The following is a 25,376-nucleotide window of genomic DNA, read 5'->3' on the forward strand; positions in this document are numbered from 1 at the left end:
TTAATATATCTGAAATCCTTAATTTAGATGAATATAAGAAATTAGAAAAATTATGTTCCAAACTTATTGATAATGTTAACCTAAGTAGTTCAGTTTACTCAGATATAAAACCCAAAATCAATGATTTTAAAACAAAACAATTTCAAAAATTATCAGAAAATATAGAAAATTCTGCTCAAATAGTTCAAGAGAAAAACATTAAAAACATTCGAAATGATTTAAAATCTAAAGCAGAAGAAATCATTAAATCAGAAATAACAGATCTTGAAACTAATATTATGAATGAATCAATTTCACAAATATATGAATACACTATAAGAGAAGTAAGTAAACTTATTATAGAAACGTGTAAGCAAAAGCTTTGGCAGCAAATACATGAACAAGACACTTATAGTTCTGTTTTAAATCAATTTGAAAATGAAATTTTCTCCGAAGTTATAAATAAATATTATGATAATATCAGAAGCACATTATATAAAGTAAAAAGCATTGCAATTAATAATATTATTAATTTACTTCAAAACAAAATTAACAATGATATCCAGGAAATAGAAAAAGATATTTACAACAATGATAATGTTCGAAGTTTTAATGAAATTTATCAAATTGTTTCAAATAAAGCAAAAACAATTCGTGATGAATGCATCTCAATAATAAGCAGTAAAATCGAAGAAAATAATGAAAGTTTAAGCGTTCAAATCATTGCAAAATATCAAGAAATCACTGCTTTAAAGGATTTCATTCGATTGACATTAGCTGCATCAAAAGAAGATACTAATTCACAAAGGAAAATTTTGGTAAAAATTATTGACGCTTTAATTGAAAAAGAAGTTGAACAACAAAAATCAAAAGTTACAAATAATCCTAAATTAGCAGATGATGTATTTCATCAAATTAAGCAAAAATGTGAAAACAGAATTAATTTTATAGATTTCACAGACAAATCCCTTAAAAGTGAAATTAATAATTATCTTAATGATAATTTAAATACTAAAAAAACAAATTTAAAAGATGAAGCTACGAAATATATTGATAAAGAAGTTTCATATTTTAAAAAAATTATAGATAAATATATACAAAGTAATCCAAGCCATTCCTTTTATAATATAATACCAAACATTTTTTCAATGAGAAATGATGAATTGAAAAATTTAATTAGAACAGAACTCAAAAATCAAAATTACTGTGAAAATGAAACAGTCAAAAAACATGTTGACGAATATCTTATGAATGAGTTAAAGAAAAGATAAATTATTGTAATTATAGTTTTACAAATGTATATATATATATATTTCGACTTTAATGAACTTCAATGCCCACGAGTATAAATTTGGTGAATAAAAAGTTAAATTTTCATGTATTTGAATGAATTGGATTTAGCTTCGGAAAAAGATACATTTGAAAATTTTATGAGGTTTCATTCGTAAAAAAGAAAAAGAAATAATAATTAAAAAGAATAGATTCTAAAGAAGTAAATCAAATAATGTACAGTAAAAATCAAAATGAAATTTATGTTGTCTCGAAGTTTTATGGAATAAAATTTTTTTTATTAAAAATTGTAAAATGGTTCAACAAACAATCCCTTACATCATACTTGCATTTGTTCTTGTTGTTGGTCTTTTAATGTGTATTGCTGGTTGTGCAATTGATAAATGCTGGTACCCGTTTTTTTCTATAATTCCTGGTGCCATAGCAATATTTCTTGGCTATGGATTTTATGTTAAAAGCATGGATGAAAACAATTTAACATGGATTACACTTGATGGGATTTTATTTATGATTGTTATATCAATTGTTTCATTACTTGCACTTCCACTTGTATTGTTTCATGTTGATACGATTCGAACTTTATCTCTATGTTTGAATCTAGGAGGTCTTTTAGTTCTTATTATTGGAACAGGTGTTTTTCTTGGTCTTGCTATTCGTGATGATTTTGGTTCACCTATCTTTTGTGGAAAATAAGATTAAATCCAAAACTTTGAAATGCACTGTAAACATTCATAAAAATTAATCTCTTTCATTAAGCATTTAGTTAAACATATACTTTTTGATAAAATATTAAATGGTTAACCCAATTTTTAAAATTTTAGAAAATGTTGATCATTTCTCCAGCGGTTGAATTTCGGTTAAAACTTTTTAATAACAATTTCAATACACTGTTTGGAAGTAATTGAATACTCGTGCAATAATTTTATCGTCATCCGGAAATGCTTCTTCACGTTAAAGTCATCGAAGCAACAAACCTTCCAAAAATGAGTCTGTTTTCTAAAATACGGCCACGCGTTTCTTTATTTTTGGTTGGCGCAATTAAAGTTAAAAAAACGAAAGCAAACATGAATTCAGATCATCCTGTTTGGAATAAGAAATTCCATTTTGAAGTCACTAGACCAACACAAGCTCTCCATTTAAAACTTTTTGGCGAAACTAAAATTGGTAATGAACTTAAAGATATAGCAAAATATGAAATTTCTATATCAACACTTCCTATAGATGTTGTAGTTGATAAATGGTTTCAAATGAACCCAACGGTTTCATGTAAATCAGTTCCAAATCTTCATTTACAATTACATTATGCACACCCTTATATTCAACCATTTTCTAACGCAACAGGATATGCAAATCCTATCTCTAACCAACAAGGATATCAGTCGGCTTATTATCCACCACCTTTACCATCAATATATAATCAATCACAATATCATCAGCCAGTATATCAAAATGTACAACAACCTCCCATGCCTACGCGTCCTCGTGTTTCTACTTATTACCAACGTCCATACGTTGCACCTAATCAACCAACAATTTATAATCAGAATCCACTAATTAACAATCTTCCTCCACCAGCACCAGCACCACAGCCTGCAAACATTGTAAACAAAGTAAACTCTCCAAAGCCAATGTATCCTCCTCCACCTCTAAGTAATTTCCAACAGAAAATTGTAACACCAAACAGAGGATATGCTGCGCCAGTAATAAGTCAGCACCAACCTTTACCTTTAATACGGTAATTTTTTTTTGAATAAACAAAATTTGTTTGGGATAAATTTTTAATATTTTTTTTTAACAAAATACACTTATATTATATCAATTCTTCACGAAATAAAGTTAATACTATGTGGACCATTGTATTTTTTTTCATAAATGCTGAAGAAGCCTTTAGCGTTTATAATTTGATATTTTATTTTTTATTTTATGTAAACGTTTGTTCCGATAGGGAAACCGTTGTATTCTTCTTCTGCTGTTTGTGTTTGTAGAAAAGTGTTTTCGCAAAAATTATAAGTAAATGATTTTTTCAGAATGTCGGTGCCATAGTTGGGAAAGTGCTGCCTTGTTTTGAAGAATGAACCAGTTTTTTAAGATCATATGTTTCTCAAATTTATTCAATATTTCAGCACATTTCCATACGAACACCATAATTCTGGTAAGAGTTGTATTGCAATTTTCAGTTGTAATCAAACAAATTTTTTGAATACTGGAAGCAAAAAGCAAACACAGCAAATTCACCCTAAAATTGTTGATAGATGCGATATGTATAAATTATTTTTTAACGATAAATCAGCATATTTTTTCAATTTTCCATTTTTAGCGTATCAAACATAAATTTTTATTCCCAATGTTGGTTTCTTTCAAGCCAAATTCGAGATGACATAATTTTATATTTAAAACAAAACATTTTTTGGAATAATATCAAAAATTGTATAAATTTTTTTTCACGATACATTTGTATTTTTTGTTCCATTTTTAATTTTATTTATTTCTAATATTTTAGGCAATTGTAAGAAAGAAAAACAAATTTTTAATTTTAAACCAATTCTTTTTTATATGTTTGTTTTAAATCCTTATCAATATTTTGATAATGAAAGTCAAACACTTTACATTAATAATACTGAAGACTTTACACAAGAATATTCAAGCCAAACAGTTTATCTTATTATTGGATTAAACATTTATGAAATACCAGCGCAAACGTTTCAAAATTGGATTCTATTAGAAACAGTTGACACAGCATATTCTGTTTCGGAAATTGGATCTGGTGCATTCGATGCAGATCTTGTACAAGCTTCACGACTGTTGTACTTGGTCAAAATGTTACAGAAATTCTTTCGGCTGCATTTTCATATTGTTCTGAATTAAAAACAAATAACTTTAACGAAAATTTACAATCAATTGGATCATATGCATTTTCATATTGCACAAGTCTTAAATGTATATATTTTTATGGCAAAACAGAGCCAAAATTTGGCTACGATGTGTTTTAACATCAGATGTTTTAACTAACACAGTTATGGTAACACCAACATATACAGGCAATGAAACATTTGGCACATTTCATGTAATTAAAGACATTGCATCAGAAGGATGTAGTCCAATCTCAACGCTCACACAAAGTAACACATATACGAAGTTAAATACATTCACGCAAAGTAATGCATATGAATTTTCTGATACTTTTATAAGTTACACTTCATTTATTGTTTTAACTTTTTCATTTTCATATGCCCGAACATTTTCTCTTTTCACTATTACAAATATAAATACACTTGTTCTTTCTTCAATTGAATTAACATTTACATATATTTATACAAATATTATTTATTATGATTATACTATAATTATTTATTCAACTTATTTCCAATTTTATTCGAATTTTTTCACACTTTTTACTGATAGTAGTGATATAACTAATAATAAAACTAATATATACATTATTAGTGGTGTCTTGAATGCAATAAATGTTGTCGTTGCAATTATTGTTATTATTGTTATAATTTTAGTCCGAAAAAAGAAACAAAACATTGAACAAAATGAAACAGAAATAAATGAATACATTGGAACAACATCACTCGAAAACATTGAAGAAGATCCTTTTGCAAATGACTTCAAAGAAGATTACACAATCAAATGTGAACTTAATATATAACAATAAAATATTTTTCTTTAAATTTTATTTTATCATCAATGATAATGCATTAAGGAAGAAACATAGTATAAACTTCTTTTCTTTTGTGATAATGTGTGATTAAAAAACTGTTGTTGACAGAAACAGAAACTGATCGATTTCTTTACCACCAATATGACTAAATAAAAATTCATATTACCTTCGCACAGTGTGGTTTGGGTTTCAGTTAGAAAGTGAAAAACAAAACAATTATCTTTGATTAATCAAATTATTAAATATTGATTAAAAATTCATTAAATTCAGCAATCCTTCAAGCAGGCTCAAATAAAAAGTTTTTGGTTGTAAATTTAAAATAAAATAAAAAATTAAAAAATGTGTATAAATAGCAGGTTTAGAGTAACTCATTACTTGTCATCAAATGCATAAGAGATGCTATAACGCGTTGAGCCTGTTTCATGGTTGAATCCTTTGTGATTTTTATTTTATAGCATTTAACATCATCTGTAATCTTCATTGTAAAAATTGCACCATCCTTACGATATTTTGTTGAAAGCCTTGCTTTTTTGGGCGATTTAGAAATCATGTTTTTTGCCATTTGCTCGAATGTTTCGATGTCTGTAACAAGGACCATTTATAGTGTGTCACTTTTCGTATATTTTTCATAGCTACTCAAAATGAGAAAATAAACATATTCTGATGAATTTTTTGATTTTTATTAAGTCCTTATCATCAATTAAGCAAAAATCTGTTTTCAAATTGAGAAAAGAATATACAGATCAAAATGAAAATTTCGAAATCAATTTTTTCATTATATATATTTTTTTAGTTCAATCTTAAATATTTTTGATATATATATTATATTTTATAAATGGTAGTTCATGAAATCTTAAGGATGATTTTTTTTTTTCATTCAATTTTTTTCATTTTATTATCAAATTACTGTCGATATAAATTCAATTAAATATTATTAATGTATTGTTTAGCCGATGTTAATAATGTGTATAAAAAAATTATTTAAAAGGATTAATTTCATACTAGAAAATCGATTGAAAAAAACAAAGATTTTTCCCAAGTATTCAAAAAGTTAATTTTGATCGTCGTCCGAGTATACCCTTAAAAGTTTAAAGTGATTTTTTTTGAATAGAAAACGACCATTAATTGAAAAGATTTTTTGCCAAAATTTTCATGTCTGATGACTTTGATGATGATGGTGAATTAAATTTTGATGATGATGATGGTGAGTTAACTATTGGTGATGATTCATCTTGTGATTTTTCTTTTGAACCAACAGATGATGTTATTGTTAATAATTATGGAAGAATTGAAGAATATGTTAACACAGCAGGATTTTTCTTACCATCATTTTCTTTTTTATATAGAGGCAATGGTGTGGTTGAAATTACTGCACCTACATCAGTTTTACCACTTTCTTTGCGAAAAGCTAATTTTGATCACATTGAAAATTTAGTTACACTCAACATTACTCTTCAACCAGGTGACGATCCTTTACGTGTAAAGCCAGTCACAATTTTATATGAATGTGATGGGAACAAAAATTTTCTTGGGAAAACTCTAGTTCAAGAACATGTAAATGATTTCTTTGACCCTGACTATAATCCCAGCAAACGCAAACTTCGATCCATTTCATTAATTTTAGATAATAGTATATCAGTTTCTGAACTCGGGCCCGATCCCAAATATGTCCAAGAGTTAATATCAATGGGCTTTTCACGTTCTTTAGCCCAATCAGCATTACTCCAGACCAATAATAATCTTCAATCAGCTGTTGATTTACTTCTTTCAGGCAAAGTCAAAAAACGACCAAACAACACCAATAACAAAGACCAATCAACTTCTCTTTCATATGACCAAAGTCCACTTGTTTATTTATCGATTGAAATAATCGATGGCTTTTTAGACCTTGTTGATCATTGTTGTATCTGTGGTAAACAGCTTGAAGTCTCCGGGGTCAAACCCATGGTATGTGATAGTAAATTATGTTATTTTAGTTTTGTCGAAATTGGCGTTGGCGCCAACATTGTTCAAGAAATTCGTCGTGATCCTATTGCTGCAGATTTAGTTATCTCATTAGCATCTGTTGCAGCCGGGACCAAATTTATGGTACCACATCCAGATGCACCCGATGGAGTTCTTCGTAATTTCTTTGATATACTTCCATCCACAGGAGACCTCTCGAGATATGAGTCTGATCGGCAGCTCATTTCATCGATTGGGAAAGAGTTCTATGACATATTACGTTTCATAATGTTAGCGAATCGTTCCCATTTGATCACGCTCAAAGGTGAGCATCGATTACCAGAGGCCGCTTTTGCCGATTACCAATTTTTGATCACTTCGGCGCCTCCTGAACGCGAAGCAGCGCTGAATAATTTAAAGAAGAAATACGGCCAAATTTGGTTATGGCATGGAAGCCCTGGCGATCGATGGTATAGCATCTTCCATAATGGGCTAAAGGATTATGGAAGCACTGATTGGCAAACAAACGATGGACATTGGGAGGGAATACTCGGCGTGTATGAGTCGGATGAATTTAATTATTCATATTGCTATAGCCAAAGAGGATCAGTGAATAATAAATACAGAAGATCAAAACTGTCAAAGCAATTCCACATCGTGGCGCTGGTGGAAAACGCAAACATGCCAAACTTGAAATACGTAATGCAAAACGAATACGCACAAAGAGATGAAACTGCACTAATACCAAGAGTACTGATGCTGATAAATAAAGTAGGAGGATATACTTGGAATACGGTAAAAAACCCACCAAAGCACGTGCCAACACTTCAGGAAATTATAGGAGAAAAACAAGTCCAAACTCAACAACAACAAAAAAAAAAAAAAAAGTAAATGGTTCTTTCGTAAATAAAAAATATAAGTAAATGGTTTATAAATATTATTTTTGACATCGCTTGCGTGTTGTTTATTTTTAAGTTTGAGCAATAATCGAATAATACGTAAAACTGTTTGAAAAAATTTTTATTCATTAAAATATATACATTCAATTTCGTTCCTTTTGGAATTAGTTACAGGAAGAGATATTGATACAATCACAGGAAATACGCATTAATAGTTTAAGGTTTAATTTATAAGGTTCACGTCCAATACTCACAATTTCGAAAAAAAATAATAAGAAAATTATATCACCACACAACTTCATCCAGATCACATCAATAATATGAAAATATTCCTCATATTAAAAATCAAATAGTTACACATTTAAATGAGAAAAATATTATAATATATATTATAATAACAATTTATTAATCTGTTCCGCTTTTTTTAAATTGATTTAGTAATAAAACAATTTCATTCATTTTATACTTTGATGCAATTTTCAATGCTGTTTCATGATTATATCAAAATAAACATTAATATTATTTAACAAACATTATCTTTTGCATTAACATTTATTCCTTTTTGAGCCACAAGAAGTTTAACAATGAATATATAATTTTTTTGCACAGCTGCAAGCAAAGGTGTTGTATTGATATATTTTAATAAACATTTATACCTTTAATATTCACATTAATATTTTTCATTAATAACAAAATTTTTACTATTTCTATATGACCATTAAAAGCAGCTGTATATAAAGGATTTTCAAAACAAACTAAAAAACTCCAAAAAATATATAAAACAAACATAAAATTGTGAGTTTGGATCAAATCCTTTTTCCACGCATATCATAAACACTTTTAAGTTATTAGAAAAGATGCACTGAGAAAGTAGAGTACCATATCTTTTTGGTGATTCTACATTACATCCCTGCTTTGTAATCAAAAGCCAATTTAAAATTGAGTTTTGAAAAAACAAAGCAGCAAATTGGGGTGCCCCTGTAAACGTGCAATTTTCTCTTTCGAGAATTCGAATAATTTCTGTGTTTCCACCTGCAATAGCAAATTGTACCAATGTTAACCCATCAGAATCTGTTTTATTTAAATCAGCCCCATTTAAAAATAAAAATTTAAAACATTGAATTGATCCAAAAAAAGCTGCATATTGTATCAATGTTGGATTACGATTTAATATTGGACATCTTTGGAAAACATAAGGTGGAATTGTTTGGTTAATATCAAAATTATTATCAATTGTATAACTTTGTAGGACATTTACATCATCCTTTACAATACAACTTGCAAGCTTCGATATGTGTAAACCTCTGAAAGTTTCTTGTCGATGTATTTCCCAATTGTTTGCTGAAAAGATATGAATTTTAGAAACATAATGACTCACATCAAGTCGCATTGATAACCTTGCAAGGTTATAAAATAAATTATATTTTTGTTTGTCGATGTATTGAATCAATGGTGAAAACCAACAAAACGCTAAATAACTTTGTGAATCTATCATGTTGTCAATCGAATTAGCAAGGTCATTCATTGTTAGAATTTTAAGTCTGAAACATTCTGAAAAAAAGAAATAAAATCGTGATACTCGAAGAGATTCGTACGCAAAAAAATTTACAATATTTGATCGAACTTCATCAAGATGGTCATTTGGTGTATGTCGTTGAATAAGGGTTTGAGCTAAAATTGCATAATTTGTTGCATTCTTTGGTCGATATGATTGTATAATAAAAATATTATGTGTAAGAATAAAAATACCTTCACTAGATCTTGTAAATTCTGATTTTAATATATAATCAAGAATGCTTTCAAATGTCATTTCAGATAATTCCATTAAAACATTTTGAAGAGATATAACCGAATCCACCTCTGATTTTATATCAAAAGGAAGCTCGAATTTTTTATCTCTATCTCTTACGCTCCTTTTTTCCATTCGTTTTGTTATGAATTTATCACTTTTAACTTCACTTCACACGGCCATTAATTTCAAAGACTAATACCAATAAGAAATATTTTGATTTTTATCTATGCAATGAAACATATTTTTGAAATGATTACTCATAGTAAATTAGCGTAAAATCATAAAAATTTTACTTAAATAAAGTTCATTAAACATTCGAGTCAAATTAACGTTCGCCGAATATTTCTATCTTTTTAAGTGAACATAAAATATTTAATGAATTTTTTTAAAAGATTAATTACATAAACATAAATTTTTTGGCAGGAGGAAAATTTCGACATTTTCTCACTCAATTCCAAACAAATTTCCACAAATAAACAAAAACGATAGAAGTGAATAATCAATTTTTATGCTAAGACAAGAAATCTTCCATTCCTTCTGTATTCATAGCAGCGTTCAAATTCTTTTGATTCATTTGATCTATTTCAGCGTTTTCTGTTCTATACAAGTCTGGGTCGGTTGCGTTAAATTGTCTTGTTGATACCAAGAAATCTCTTACGAATCTTCTGAATTGCATTTTATCATTTGACGTTGAAATCAAAGCGCAAATGAATTGGAATATTTCATTAGGATCTCTTTGTGGGAATAATCCCAAAATACATTTTGTAATATTTTCTGGGTTTAAATGAGGTGTTTGTATTGATAATAACATTGACAACAAGTTAATTTGTTCTTCGAAAGCGAATTTATGTATCGTATCGATCATTGTTTCGAACAAATGGAATATAATGATTAAATAATATTGATCCAAGAACTCTCCATATACCTGTGTATGACTCATTTGTTTTAATAAATCGGAAGTAATATTAATAGATAATGTACATACTTCATGTGTTGGATGACTAACTCCCCAATTAATAGTTTGGATTAATATATTAAATACTTCTGCTGGTGCTGATATGATTATATTCATTGAGTTCTTTATCATTACTGATAAAAATTGATAAAATGGTAACCTAAATGATACATTTTGATCAAAATCATTATTAATCATCATAACTGTTTGTTGGAAGACTGAATCAAATATTTGTGGTACATAATTACGAATAATATCTGGTATAGTATTAAATAATACTGTTAATAATTGTAAAACTTCACTAACTCGTTGTTCTGGATGTGAATTCCCATATTCTAAAACAATGACATTCATGATATCAGGCATTAATTGACTTGCAACTAATGAAACATTATGTGTCTTATTAAAGAAATTCTTAATTAACGTTAATACTGCACTACGTACTGCTTTAATGATACGAAATTCATCATAACGACGTTGTTGAATATACATTGGTAATACTTGTGAATAACTTGAATAAACATTAATGATTTGTGGAAACATAATTTTCATTTGTTCATGATATGATTTACCTAAGTTTAAAGCAATTGTTGCATTACATTGTAATAAAAACGCTATTTCTTGTGCTAATAATATGTTTTGTGGATTAAATGAAGCCATACATTGATCCCAACGTTCATTAAAGAATTGTAAAAAGTCATGAAGTTGTTCTAATTTAGTTTGTTCCTTATAATTTCCTTGAATTAAAATAGATATTGCATCAATAAATACTAATTGTAAATCAGGACTTAAATCGGAAGCTATTTGTGGGAAGTTTTGATATATTCCATATACAAATTGGACATCACTTAAGAATTGTTTTCGACATTTAGATGCAATAGTTCGGAAACTATTTACGGCCATTTCTTTAACACCTTCTACATCTTGATGCATGAATTCAAATAACTTCTCAACTACTGTATGAATGAAATCTGGATGCTTACTTAAGAATCGTGGATATTGTGAACATATATACATAATTCCAGATGCGATAATCGCACGATTATTAGGATCGGGCATTCGTGAACACATATCTAATAAAACTAATAAAATATGTGATACAAATTTCCGTTCTAATTCAAGTGAAAATGTACATGTAATAGCTCCAACACTCCAACAAATACTATTACAGACATCTGGATCCCATTGTTGTCCTAACATACTTAATCGTTCTTCAATGGCTTGGATGGTATCATTATTATCTAAATTAGTTAAAAATACTAAACATTCTTTCATTATCGCATGTAACATTAATGTTAATGTATTACGTTGTTGTTCTCGAACATATTGTCCCGTTTCATCTTTAACTATAATGATTTCTTCGGGTCGTTGCATGCGTTGGATTAAGATGCGGCGGACATGTGGCATAAATGGTAAATAAATAGTGGATATAGCTGATGGTGCAATGTTATTTCGTTCATTAAATGAACGTCGTGCTATAGCTAACCAAAATTCACAACATGTCTTTAAGGTATCATCATCATCTAATATACTCATTAAACAAAACCATTGAAGAACTCGTTGGATATAGCCAACATTATCTGGCGTTTCAACATATGATCCAAATTTATCAAGAAAGACCGTTAAGGTAAAGGGGAGAACGTTTATAAACCGTTTTTGGGTTTGTAATAATTCATTAAAATCAATGCCTTCAGGAAGAAGTGGATCTAAGGCTTGAACCATTAAAAGAAATACTTGTGGAGCAATTTTACAAAAATCTTGTGGTAAATCATTTAATGAAAAAACTTCTCCTATTAAGAATAATACTTCAGTAACAAAATCTTGTTGTGGTAAAAACATCCTACAAAGCTGTTGGAATAACTGAGTGCCAATAATTTGCATTGGTGGTATCCATTTAATAAAATATTGTAATGTCTTTAAACATTTTAATATGATTTCTCGATCCTGGGAATTTGTCATAACAACTTCAACAAACGAAAAAACGTTTTGAGCATGTTCTTGAAGTGAAGCAGCAAGTTGATTTGATCTTGCATATGTTAATGTTTCTTCTGTATCTTCTAGTGATTCTTGACAAAATAGGTTAATGATATCTAAGCTATTAGAACAAAGTAAAGGCGTTGTTGAGCCGTTCATTAAGTCTTCAATAATTGTTGGAAAATTAGAAGGCCATTCTTGAATAAGTAGATAAACAAATGCCATGTTCATTTGTGTAAGGATCGTTTGATCAAATCCTTCTTGAGATGAATAAGAATGAACCATATTCATAATATAGCCACGAATGTTTTGTTTTTCACCTTCTTGAACTTGTCCCCATCGTTTCCTTATTAAATCCTGTAGTGTTTGTATAGCGATAAATTTTAATATTGGAGGTGTTTCTTGAGCTGAAATAATTTGTGGCGACAATTGATAAGAAGTTGGGTTCTGTTTAAAATTATCTAGAAATTGTCTAGCGTTATTGCCCACATCTGTTGGGTCGCGAAAATTATTTGCGGCGTTTATTAAGTCTTGTAAGCTCATTATTTTTTGGCAAGGCCAGAATTTGAAACCGAAAAATGGATTGAATTTCAATTCTTTGACAACTTTTTTTGGGAATTAACAATTTAGAAAAAAAATATATTTATTAATATAAGTTTTATCTTGCATACATTGTTCTTTGAATTGTTTCCCTTTTCTTTTGTATTTTCTGTATGGCACTTAAAGACCTTAATTGCATATGATTGGAATCCTTCCTAAACCTTGTAAGCCTAAATGGCTTGTTCTTTAACTTCTCTTTGTTTGAAAAGCCGGCTGTTTTCTCTTCCATTCGTGAATGGAAGACATGTTTTTCTGGTTTGCCTTCATTTGCAATTTCAATCTTTTCTTCTTTAGAAGTTTTATGAACTTTAGAACCTTCTAAAAGTTGTTCTTCATCAACATCTTCAAGAACTCCTTCTTCCTTTTCTTCATCACCTTCAAGTTCACGTCCTTTCTTTAATTGTTCGAATTCTTCTTGTGTGATTGGTCGCTCCATATCAATTCCTTCTGCTCCTTTGATTCCTGTATGAACTACTGTAGCTCCATATGGTAATGCTTCTTTAGTTTCAGTTTCATTTGGCTTTCCTCGTTCTCGTTTTGGTAATATATCTGGCATAACTTCACGATATAATTGAATAAGACTACGTGCAGCCATTACAACACCTTTAACATTAGATTTTTTATACATGGCTAAATCTGATATTAATGTTTCTGTCATACCATGTGGATTACGTGCACATATTTCTCGTATAGTATTAAGACCAACTACAATTATTTCTTCATCAAGATGATCTGCTACAAATTGGTTCGCAAGATATCGAATAAGATCAGTTAATGTGTCAGGATTAGTAAGTTGATGAACAGATGATGCTACAATTGCAAGTAATCGTGTGATTTCATCATATGAAGGACGTAAAAATCGTTGTACCCAATTATAATATTGATCGAAATCAAGTTGAAAAGTATTGATAACTTTAGATAAAAGTGACAGTGCTCTAAGTTGTGATTCACGTGATTTAAAAACTTTTCCATTAGATGGCGCTGAAAGAAGACGGAAAAGAATAATAGAAAACTTATGTGGATCATCAATGAATGAAATAACTTGTACAGGATTGGATGGAATTGGTTGTCTCATCTTCTTAACTTTTTCAAGTTTATTTGTACGACTATTAGTTTTACGACTAACCTTAAGTTTAAGTTCGGCTTTACGACGTTCTTCATCAATATCTACTTCTGGTTTAGTTTGTGGAATATATGGATCAAGGAAAAATGAGACGACTGTATTAGTGATACGTGGATCACTACTATTAAGACAACGTGCAATGAAGTTGATGGTTTTAAGATCTTCAACATTTTCTTTATGGAAAATATCAACAATTAATTGAAGAACTTTAAAAGCTATACGACCATCGTATTCAGTAGAAACAAATTTCTGTAATTCATGTTTTGTTTGATTAGTTTGATGGAATGGAATTTTAAGAAAGAAATGACCATATATTGAACGTCGAACAATTTTATCATTAATTTTAAAAAGAGGTATTAATACGTTAAAACATTTGATGGTCCCAATTACACCTTTATTATGAAGAACTGTTATTGCTTGAACAAGTTGAATTCGTACATCATGTGGAATTGATTCTGTATGAGTACTGACAAAGTCGCATAATTTTTGTGCAAATTCCGATGCAAAGCTATGATAATGAATAATATGTGAAAGATCATATAACAATTTAATAAATCTTTTGTTAATTTCTTTTGGTTGATCTACATATAAAGCAAGCAATGATGAGAACTCATCATATGCTTGACGAATTTCTTCAACATGGTTTTGAGGGTCAATAAAAACAAAATCCTGCATCGCAATCTTTTGGTCGTCCAAACCCCCATAATTCACTTTATTTTAATCGTTATAAAATTTTGAGGTAGAAAAGTGACATTACACTAATTGTAATTTACCGTTTTATTCCCAAAATGGAAAAATGTTTATTAAGCTTTTTCCAAAAAGAAAAAATGTATCAAGAAGAAATGGTTCGTTGTTTGTTTATTGGTGAAACATTTCCTGCATTACTTTTAGCAAGAGCTTTTGATTCATATTTTTTATTAGAAACAATTTCTTGTCTTGGACCACCAGAAGAATATAAAACAATTCTTAATAACCACCCATATTATATTATTCAATGGATTGCTAAAACAATTCAAGTTGAAATTTATAATTGTCCATGTTCATTAAATCAATATTTTTATTTAGACATTTTAAAAGAATTACCAATCGACAAACTAGCATCAGTATATGCAACACTTACAATAGATATTCCAAAAATTCCAAATTCAGTTGCGATAATGTTTGTCAAATGTCTTTTTTTATTTCAAAATTCTTTCCCAGCATTATTTACAGCATTAGAACCCACAATAAATCAAACTCTTTCTAAGCTTGATTCCAAAATATTATTTGAACATTTTGGATTACATTTATTTGAAGTTTATCATGAGATTAACAAAGAATCTGTACAATATTTTCCATTTGATCTCTTAACTCCCAAAACACTTAAGCCATTTCTAAATGAACTTATCCAATTAAAAAATGATGATACAATATCATCATTACAAAGATTAATATCATTTGCAGAATCGACATATTTTCAAAAGAAAACTCCACTTTTTCAGGTCACGTTCAATTTTGATAGCTTTATTTTAACGAATGAATCCATTTCAAAATCCACGCATTTTTTAAATACTATATTAACTAAAGCAAAATTTGATATTACTCATCATCAATTTAAAGCTACTGAATATCAACCAATTCCAATGGAAATTTTGTCTATATCTTTTTTATCTAGTTTTGATCAACTTTATAATTCATATTTTTTTCCTATATATTTAAACATGTTTTTAGAAGTTGATTGTATTTATGTATTTAAAGATTTCTTCCAACGATTAAAGAATGATGAATATATCACTGATTTTATATATCAAACAGTTGGCTGTAAAATATCAGAAACAGATATATATCAAACATCAATACCAAAACATTTATTACAAATAATACCACAAATGAACATAATGAGTTGTGAACCATTTTTTAACAAAAGATATTATATTATTAGTGATGATGAATTACAAAACTCAAAATATTTTATATATTCCACAAAATTATTATTTCAAATTATAATATTTATAATTTCCGATGAAATTAATGAGAATTTAATTGATGAAAGTTTTGATTTATTAATGGGTATAAAAGACTTTAAATATTATTCACAAATAATCATTGATATATTTTCGTTAATTTTTTTAACAGATTCAAATGGGAATTATTTATGTTCAATCTCAAAATTACATTATATTCTTGATTTAATATCAAATTCATTTCCAAATCGGAAAATATTTCGTGCTGCAAATTATCATATGATATATGCACGACTTAGAAACATCGAAAATATAAAACAAACATTAATTACAAACCAAGAAATATTAACAAATTTAATTAAAGATGGACAATGTGAAGCAGCTTATTCATTAACAGGTAAAAATCAACATATGCATGAATTATTACAACTTTTAGTTGCAATTAAACAACAATCGGATGAAAATGTTAATAAAGTTTCATATTCAATAGAATTATATTTATCGAAAGGAATCGAATCAAAAAATATATTTCAAATTAAAGAGAAAAAATGTTTTTCAGAATTAATTGATAATTTTATTATAAAAATTATTAATGAACATCAAAAATATAAAAACCCAATTATATTTAATAAGATACAACAAAATTTAATACATTATGGTGACTTTCAAAATTATCAAAAATTATATAAAATGTTCTTAAAAGAAGCAAAAATTTCCGATTCTAAAAGACTTGAACCAATTGAAATAATTAATTTGATTAAAAATAATTCGAATTTTTCTAATTATAAATCATTAACTACTTTATTAGGACAAAATGCAATCGAATTAATTTTATCTTATTCATGTGATTTTAATGAGAATTTATATAATATAATTAAAGAACAATCAGAAATTACTGCGTTAGCAATGTTATATGAGAAAAATGAATTTGAAAAATTTGAAAAAACAATTCCAAAAATTTATTATAAATATTTAAATAACAAATTAAATAAAAATAAAAATAATTTCGAAGAAATTAATCGAAATGAATTCATAAAAGAAATGGAAAAGTCATTAAAATCAAATAATATAGACATTGATTTAATTAATGATTTATATTTTTTAAATCCAGAATTACATTTTTCATGTGTTTTAAATAACATTAATCAATTAACAATATCACAACTTATACAAATTTATCCTTTTTGTAATAAAAAGTCATTATATGAATTAAATGATTATAAAAGTAAAATATCATTTGAAGAAATAATTTCATTTTTAATAACCAATAATAAATGGTCAATTTTAACTGGTTTCATAAATGATTTTAATAATAATAATATCATAATAAAAATATTACAAAATTATATTAATCAACATCAAGAAATTCATGAATTTATACCTTTAAACATACAAAAATATGTAAAGTTTGTTAAAAAGCCTCAAAAAAGAATTCGAATTCCAAATGTTAATAACATATCACAAAAGCTTAATAGCTTTAATAACATATTTTTATTTTTTAAAAATAATGAACAAAACATTGATTCTGCTGATATAATAATAGAAGCAGTATCTAAAGTAGTTTCTTCTTGTAATATAAATTCGATATTTTTGGAAGATTTCGTCTTGAGTAATATCAAAAAATTATATTTAATTTTTTCCGATTTTTTACCAAATAGTTCATTCACATCACAATTAAAAACTGTTTTGTCGTTCTTAAATTTAATGACTTTCTCACATTTTAAAGAAGAAATTTCTTTTTCAACATTTCCTTCTCAAACATTCGGTAAAAGAATGGCTAAAATTTCTTTGAAATTTGATTATTATCAACAAATGTTAGATTTTTGTACTGCTTGGCTATTAGACGTTTCTTCGTTTACAGTTTTAAGCGCTTTAAATGCTTTTTCAATAGGGTTCCTTAATTCTGGAAAATCATTAATTATTTGTTCTGCAAATCATCAAGTTCAACCTAAAATAGTGAATACACTCATCGACCGTTTAAGTTTTCAATTACCTTTCAATATAGGGTACCCCGAAACCGATACAAATGATTTTGGTAAACTTATCAAATTCATGTATCGAATGCCATCATTCCAAAATAGAGTTAGAAAAATTATAAAACAATATTGTGGGATTACTTATAATTCCCCTCAAATTAGTACACTTCAAAAATGTTTAGTTTCACTTGGTGAAACAACACAATTAATATCATTTTGTTCAAAAATGGGTAACTTCGAAGAAGCTTTCGCCGCTTGGAATACAATACCAAGACAACAAGTTAAAAAGGAACAATTTGTTTTTTCAATTGCTTGTCAAGCAATTTCAACAAATAATTGGAATAGTTTCCTTCAAAAGCTTAAAAAAGATTATTCTCAACAAGATAATTATCTTGATCCATTTATCAAAAGTTTTATCATGTTCCTTAAACAAAATAAAATGACACAAATATTATATGGAGTTCAAATGAAATTAGGTGATTATCCAGATGCATATTCTGTTGCTTTCCAATCTTTTCTTGAAGCAGATAGTTGGATGAAAAAGTTACATTTCATCAAATTCATGAGAGATCCAATTCTTAAAGATCCAACACTTTCACATAACCTAGATCGAGTCAATCTTCAAGAAAAGATCATCAAATCTTTTATTTCCAAGAAAATACCATTTAAAAGTGATTGTGATATATTTTCATCTAAGGAAGCCGCCATTAATACTGGTCTTCTTTTATTTAAGATTAATGAGTTTGAGCTTGCAATGAGTTTAATTGATATTGCTGTGTGTAATATCCAGGAATTGTGTCATAGCCTGCTTGATGACTGTATGAAACAAACGGGCGCTTTACAACGGTTTTGTAAGACGATACAAAGCCTTGAGATTCAAACTTATGAGATTATTATAATGAGTTTATTTCAAGCAATTCAGACAAGAATATCTGATACTGCTTCACTTAGGAGTTTTATAGATGTGAATGTTAGAAATGATTTTAAAGGTTACGTATATTTAACTTTTGATTTTTTAGAAGAAGCTTTTGAAACTGCGAAAAAAACTAAGGATAAAAACTTATTTAAAATGATTTATGATGTAGCACAAGGAAAAGGAAAAACAACTATAGTTGCGAAATGTAAAAGATATATAAAATAAATGTTTGTTAATGTTCGAAATTTTCTTTTTTTTATAAATGATAGAACACATAGAAAATATTGAATGGAGCAGTTTCTGTAGAAAACGATCAGTGTCATTCAATTTTGAATAAAGCAACCGACAGTAAACGGCACTGAGGTCGTGCCATAGAAATGCAGCCACATGAGTTTGTTCAATTGTTGGAAGCTACACAAGCAGCAAACAACAATATCAGAGATGAGGCTACCCAAAATATTATGAAACTCAGAGAAACAAATATTGATCTATTTTTAAATCTTTCAGGGGCAGTTATATCTAGCAATTCATTTTCAGATTTATCCCGTAGTGTAGCTTTAGTTCTTACTTACAGAACCCTTATTTTGATTCAAACAACTAATTCAGCTAAATTTTTAATTCAACAATACAAAGAGTACTTAACATCTTTATTGGAAATTTGTTATAATCTTTTTTTTACAAATATTGGTGTCCATGCAGCACCATTACTTGCTGAAATTTGTGACATATATTTAGATGATGACTATAACACCACAATTATCCAAGAACTTTGTTTGAAAATTCAACCTATATCTGATCTCAAATTCATTGATAATGCTCTTATAGCATTCTATCAAATTACGCAAAATGAATATTTATATGATATACAAGCTAAACCGCTTCTTGAAATTGTATGTTCATATCTAGGTGTTGCAGAAATACCTCCTGAAAGCAAAGTACGTTGTGTTTACATTCTTAGTGAAATGATTAATGATTATATGGAAGCAATAATTGCCAGTCAATTAACGAATGTAATTCTCCAAGCTCTTGGAATTGTTGACCTTAAAGCAGCTGCATATAAATGTGTTTATGCGTTGGCAAAATATTTTTATGTTGAAGCATTTCAATCTATTTCTGAAAAAGCTATAAACGCAGCACTTACCGATTTAGGGCAAATTAATGATGATAATCTTCATGATGAAATCTTTGAATTTATACGAGCGATTGCTATATCAGAAAAATTGAATCAAATTAATAATGGAATCATTCAAAATTGTCTTCAACCAATTCTTCAAGCATCAATGATGTTAACTGTTAAATTCTTTGATAGTTATGATACCGATAGATATACAAGTTCATCAATACAACTTTTAGGTATTTTAGCGAAAGAATTTCCACAATTAACTCTTAATATATATCTACAAAATGCGGATCAACAAATAAATAATCAAAATGAACAATTCCGTACGCTTGCATTATATTTATATTTATTTGTTGTTGAAAATTGTGATATTTATGATCCAAATAATCCTGTTGAAAGCTTAATACTTAATATATATGAAAAAACATGTTCAGTACTTAATACTCAAAGTACCCAAATATATTTACGTGATACTGCATTAAAACTTTTATGTGAAATAGCCAAAAAATCAGATGCATTTAATATGAAAGTCAGTGAATGTGTTCCAATTATAATGTCTTCGATACAAATTTCAAATTCTACTGCGTTTTCTGCATTTAATACCTTAATCAATATTAATTTTTATCCACATATTACTGAATATGTTATATATTTATTACAACTTTTAACAACTCCAAATCCGAATTTTTCATATGCAGTTGGCCAAACTATAATACATATGATTGAGCATTTAAAAAATTATAATGAATTGGAAGCACTTATTGCTAATTTTCATAACTTTTTCATGATGTCATTTCAACAACCTGAATTAAATCGAAACCAAGAAGATATCTTCTCAATATATGCCGAGTTTTGTACAAAAGGCCAAAATTTAATGTTACCATATCTTAGTTCTGATTTAGAGATGTTTATTCAACATTTTAATATTCATCATGACCCAATGATATTAGATGTGTTAACTATAATTGCTATAAGTTATTCATCAATTTGTGCATTTGATAAATATTTAAATCAGTTATTAGAAATGATACTTTTATTTTTAAATGATCCAATGAATAATATTAATATTAATTATGCATTTCGTTCACTGACTGATTTAATGAAAAGAAGATTTCCAATATCACATTCTTTTCCAATATTATTTAAACTTATATTAAATATAATGAATACAAGAAAAAATGATTTTTAATATTTTATTCCGATCAAAATGTCGAAATTCTCTGTAGACAAATGATGGAAAATGTTATACTAGATTCAATTAATAACTTAGAAAATTATCCTTTTGTCGATGGGATAAAATTAGCGCGCAAAATATTATTGTTTATATTAAAAGCATTCGAAAAAGTATCAGTTTTTCAAATCCAAATGGATTGGATTCAAGTAAATCCATGGATAGATATGACATGTACATTAATAAATAAGATTTCGCAATTTGATTTCAGTTTAATTGATGATAATGTTGATGATGATGATGATGATAAACTTGATAAAGACATTTCTATAATTTATGAAACTTTGGTTTCAGTCTTATATCAGATTAATCAGATTATTAAGATATTCGATGATACAATACAACATATGAATGTGTTTAAGGCATTTTTGGTAAGAGAAGATATCCGAAACTTATTGAAAAATTTACATAAAAATTTCCAAAAAAATCAAAATTTAGTTACGGTCTTAAGAGAAATTGGATTTAGCAATGATGAAATAAATATAATGTTAAATTAGAAATATGTAATTGTAAAAGATGTGTTGGTGTGCATAGAAGTTTTTGAATAAAATCTAATATAAATAAGTTTTATTCCATTCTTACCTTAAATCCCATTCAAATGTCAAGTCCGAATAATTATTCCTCACGACCGTTTAGAAAATAGACCGTTAAATTTAAGCCAGAACGAGTTCATATAAAATCATTCAACAGTACGAGCTATGTCGAAGATGATCCATCTGCAAATGGAAGAAGAAACATTTATTTTAGCATAAATTTTATTTAATGATTGATCATCATTATTCTATAATTTCAATCGAAAGTATACAATTTTGACATGAACACACAAAAGTTGAATGAACATTCAATTGAAACTTTCTTTAAATAAAAAGTCGGTTGTTTTTTGTCGTTTTGCCTAAAATCCATTCAAATGTCAAGTAAATGAGATCTTTTCATGTCACCTAATGCTTCATGTGAGCACCTTGGCATCCAAAATAATTTCGATGAAAACTCACATTTCACATTGAACAACAGTTGTTACACACATTTCTAATGAAAAATTAGAGGTTTTTCGTTACAAACAAACCAGATTTATATTGGAAACGCATATACCAAATCGATGAAATATAATGGATATTCGCAATTGATGATAACATTGATTCACATTGGCACTTTCACCCTTATCATAAATTTCAGCAAACATGTTTTTATTTCAAATAAATATAATTTTGATTCTCTCACTGATAATAAAACAATGAACAAGCATGTGCATAACAAAAGCATTCATTACATACCAAGTAACAAGAGAGAACTCATAAAGAGTAAAATATTTTTACAAAAAATTCAAACATCAAACAACATAAATCATTTACTGCAATGCGCTTCACTCAATAATTCTCTAAATAACAATAGAATATATTTTATGCATATCGTTTCTTCAAATTTAATTATTTCGTATTTTCATTCCAAAATAACTGCAATCTTTCATATCCTGCATAATATATATCATTTAAATGAAAGTTTTCAATGTAATTTATCAATGAATTGCAGCAATAATATTCTTAAAAATCTACCAAAGATATTTAATGCATTAATTAATTCTATATATTCAAATATAACTTTGTTCGTATTTATATTTTTTTGTTTTTACTTTCTTTTCCAAAATTTATTTTAATCAGAAAAGCATTCATCAAAAAAACGAAGTTATTCTGATTTTATTGATTATATTTTTTGTTAATACAAAGCAATCATATGACGAAGAGACAAAAACACTCACAATATCTGACTTCATTGATTATTAAAAATATTATATGAATGTAACAAATATATCTATAAAAATTTATTTACTAAAACATGATGTTTATTTTGTAAAACATAAAAAAAATATTATGATATTACTATAGTAAAAATATGTGATTGGATGATCATCAACCTTCTTCTTTTCATCTCTTTGTTATAGTTTTATGTTTTTCGAGGTAACGATAGATAATGCAAAAGTGAATTTTCACTTTTTCAGTAAAAACTTCCTCGATAGACATTTTTCAAATGACTTTTTCAGAATAATTCACTATCAAAAACATGTTAAAAAAACAAAACAATATTTTATTTCTACAAATTTTCTAATTACATTTTGCAAGTAGTTCTCTATAATTTGTTCTAACTCTTGATAGTTCCTCCAACAAATCATTTTGCCTTGCGTTTTGCTCGGCCAATTCCTTATTCATTGTCTTAATTCTTCTCTTCAACAATTTTGATGGTGATGGATAGAAGAGTGGTTCCAACTCTTGTAGATGTCCCTTCAGAAAATTTGTAATTACTTTTTCAAGCATATACACTTAAAATATAAATAAAATTTGATAGTAAAAATTATATGACTAGATTCGGATTATTTGAGTATATGACTTTTATTTATATAAATTGAATATTTCGAAATTTGATCGATGTTTCTGTTTTAGAACTAGAATTCGAATGCAAATTTCGTGTTCGATTTCGTCGGATTAAAAATATTATAATTCCAATGATTGAACAACGAATAATACCAATTATTACATTTTTCGTGATTTTGTTATCATTCTCTATCGTTTCATTTTCAAATTTACTAAAGAAACGACTATAATATATATAATAAGTCCAATATTGATAAATTAATCATTGTTTGTGTAATCGAATATTTTGAAATTAAAGTTTTGATGAAAGTTACGCCAGATTACAAAGAAGCTGTAAATGCATTTGATTTAGAAAATGTATGTGAAAATGTGTGTGATTGTGTGAATGTGTGTGTTGGCCATGGATATTGATTAGATGAACCTTTAGAGACATTAAGTGATCCAAATGTTTCATCTTCATAAAAATCTGATGTAATAACATATTTTGCTGGTGTATTTGAAAATGCACTTGAATTTATATTTGTTGGTGATTTATTACCTGTGTAATAAATACAATTTAAATTGTTACTATATTGAAATGCATATCTTCCTATCGAAGTGATATTTACATCAAATATGATTGTTTCTAAATTATAACAATAAGCAAATGTATAAGATTCGATTGATGTCACTGGATCTGGAATTTTGATATAAACTAATGATATGCAATAATAAAATGTATAACTTCCAATTGTTGTTACAGTTCCACCAATATTCATTGTTTCTGATTTAGAACAATTACAAAATGCATAACTTTCAATTGATGTAACTGCACCCCCAATAATAACTGTAATTAGTGAATCCCATTTAGAAAAAGCATATCTATCTAATTCTTCAACTCCACTTTCAATTAGAAGATGTTATGTTTGACTGTGATATGCATGTCTTCCTGAATATTCGCTTGAAGAAGAAATTGTAAGTGTTGAAGTTGTTGGATTAAATGATTATATAAAAAAGAAAATAAATAAATATGGGAAAATTTTGTTTTTAATGATTTCTTTTGTAGATTGTTTCTTTTGCGTTTAGATAATGTTTCCTTTATATTTTAATAGATAAATAGTTAACTTGTCAAAAAACGTAAGAATATGATATTAAACATATTTCTATTTTTCAAGATATTTAAAAAAATGTTCAAATCGATTTGAACTTGTTTCAAATAATTGATGATAAATATGATACACAACATTTGATTGATATAGAAGCATTTGTTTTATGTAATGATAAAGTTCGCTTTATTTCAATGTTTTTATTTGACAAACCTTAATTAAATGATCAAGTGATATATTAAAACATGTTGAGATGAAAATGTAAATATTTTCACCAAACTTCGAAAGAAATTTTGACAATAATATGTATTAAAGAAATAAAGTGATTGTAGTAAAGAATAAAATGATTTATGACTACATATATTCTATTTTTTCCTAGTAAATAATGAACGAAAATTGTAGCTTAAGGAGATATTCTGTCCGATGTAATTATGTTTTGTCGAATTATAATTAATAATAAGGTGATTGAGATTATATAATAAATATGGAATGATAATTTATCAATTTCTTATATATTTTATC

At 27.4% G+C, this 25,376-nt stretch overlaps 5 protein-coding genes across 5 annotated transcripts; 3 read left to right on the forward strand and 2 right to left on the reverse strand.

Moving 5' to 3' along the window:
- Positions 1–1,563: 1,563 nt before the first annotated feature.
- Positions 1,564–1,962, forward strand: GO595_004978 (uncharacterized protein; the record flags this gene model as incomplete). Its single annotated transcript, XM_067918169.1, has 1 exon — positions 1,564–1,962. The coding sequence occupies one exon, from the start codon at positions 1,564–1,566 to the stop codon at positions 1,960–1,962; it is 399 nt and encodes a 132-aa protein (XP_067774996.1).
- A 245-nt stretch (positions 1,963–2,207) lies between these two features.
- GO595_004979 (C2 domain containing protein) lies at positions 2,208–3,008 on the forward strand (the record flags this gene model as incomplete). Its single annotated transcript, XM_067918170.1, has 1 exon — positions 2,208–3,008. The coding sequence occupies one exon, from the start codon at positions 2,208–2,210 to the stop codon at positions 3,006–3,008; it is 801 nt and encodes a 266-aa protein (XP_067774997.1).
- A 3,077-nt stretch (positions 3,009–6,085) lies between these two features.
- Positions 6,086–7,768, forward strand: GO595_004980 (UBA/TS-N domain containing protein; the record flags this gene model as incomplete). Its single annotated transcript, XM_067918171.1, has 1 exon — positions 6,086–7,768. One exon carries the CDS (start codon positions 6,086–6,088, stop codon positions 7,766–7,768), a length of 1,683 nt encoding a protein of 560 aa, XP_067774998.1.
- Positions 7,769–10,079: 2,311 nt separating this feature from the next.
- On the reverse strand, positions 10,080–13,040 carry GO595_004981 (CRM1 C terminal-domain-containing protein; the record flags this gene model as incomplete). The annotated part of the gene is made up of 1 exon (XM_067918172.1): positions 10,080–13,040. One exon carries the CDS (start codon positions 13,038–13,040, stop codon positions 10,080–10,082), a length of 2,961 nt encoding a protein of 986 aa, XP_067774999.1.
- Positions 13,041–13,155: 115 nt separating this feature from the next.
- On the reverse strand, positions 13,156–14,895 carry GO595_004982 (protein SDA1-like; the record flags this gene model as incomplete). The annotated part of the gene is made up of 1 exon (XM_067918173.1): positions 13,156–14,895. One exon carries the CDS (start codon positions 14,893–14,895, stop codon positions 13,156–13,158), a length of 1,740 nt encoding a protein of 579 aa, XP_067775000.1.
- Positions 14,896–25,376: the final 10,481 nt, after the last annotated feature.

The sequence above is a fragment of the Histomonas meleagridis genome (genome assembly GCF_020186115.1).
Source record: "Histomonas meleagridis strain 2922-C6/04-10x chromosome Unknown contig_30, whole genome shotgun sequence".
NCBI classification, from domain to species: Eukaryota; Parabasalia; order Tritrichomonadida; family Dientamoebidae; genus Histomonas; species Histomonas meleagridis.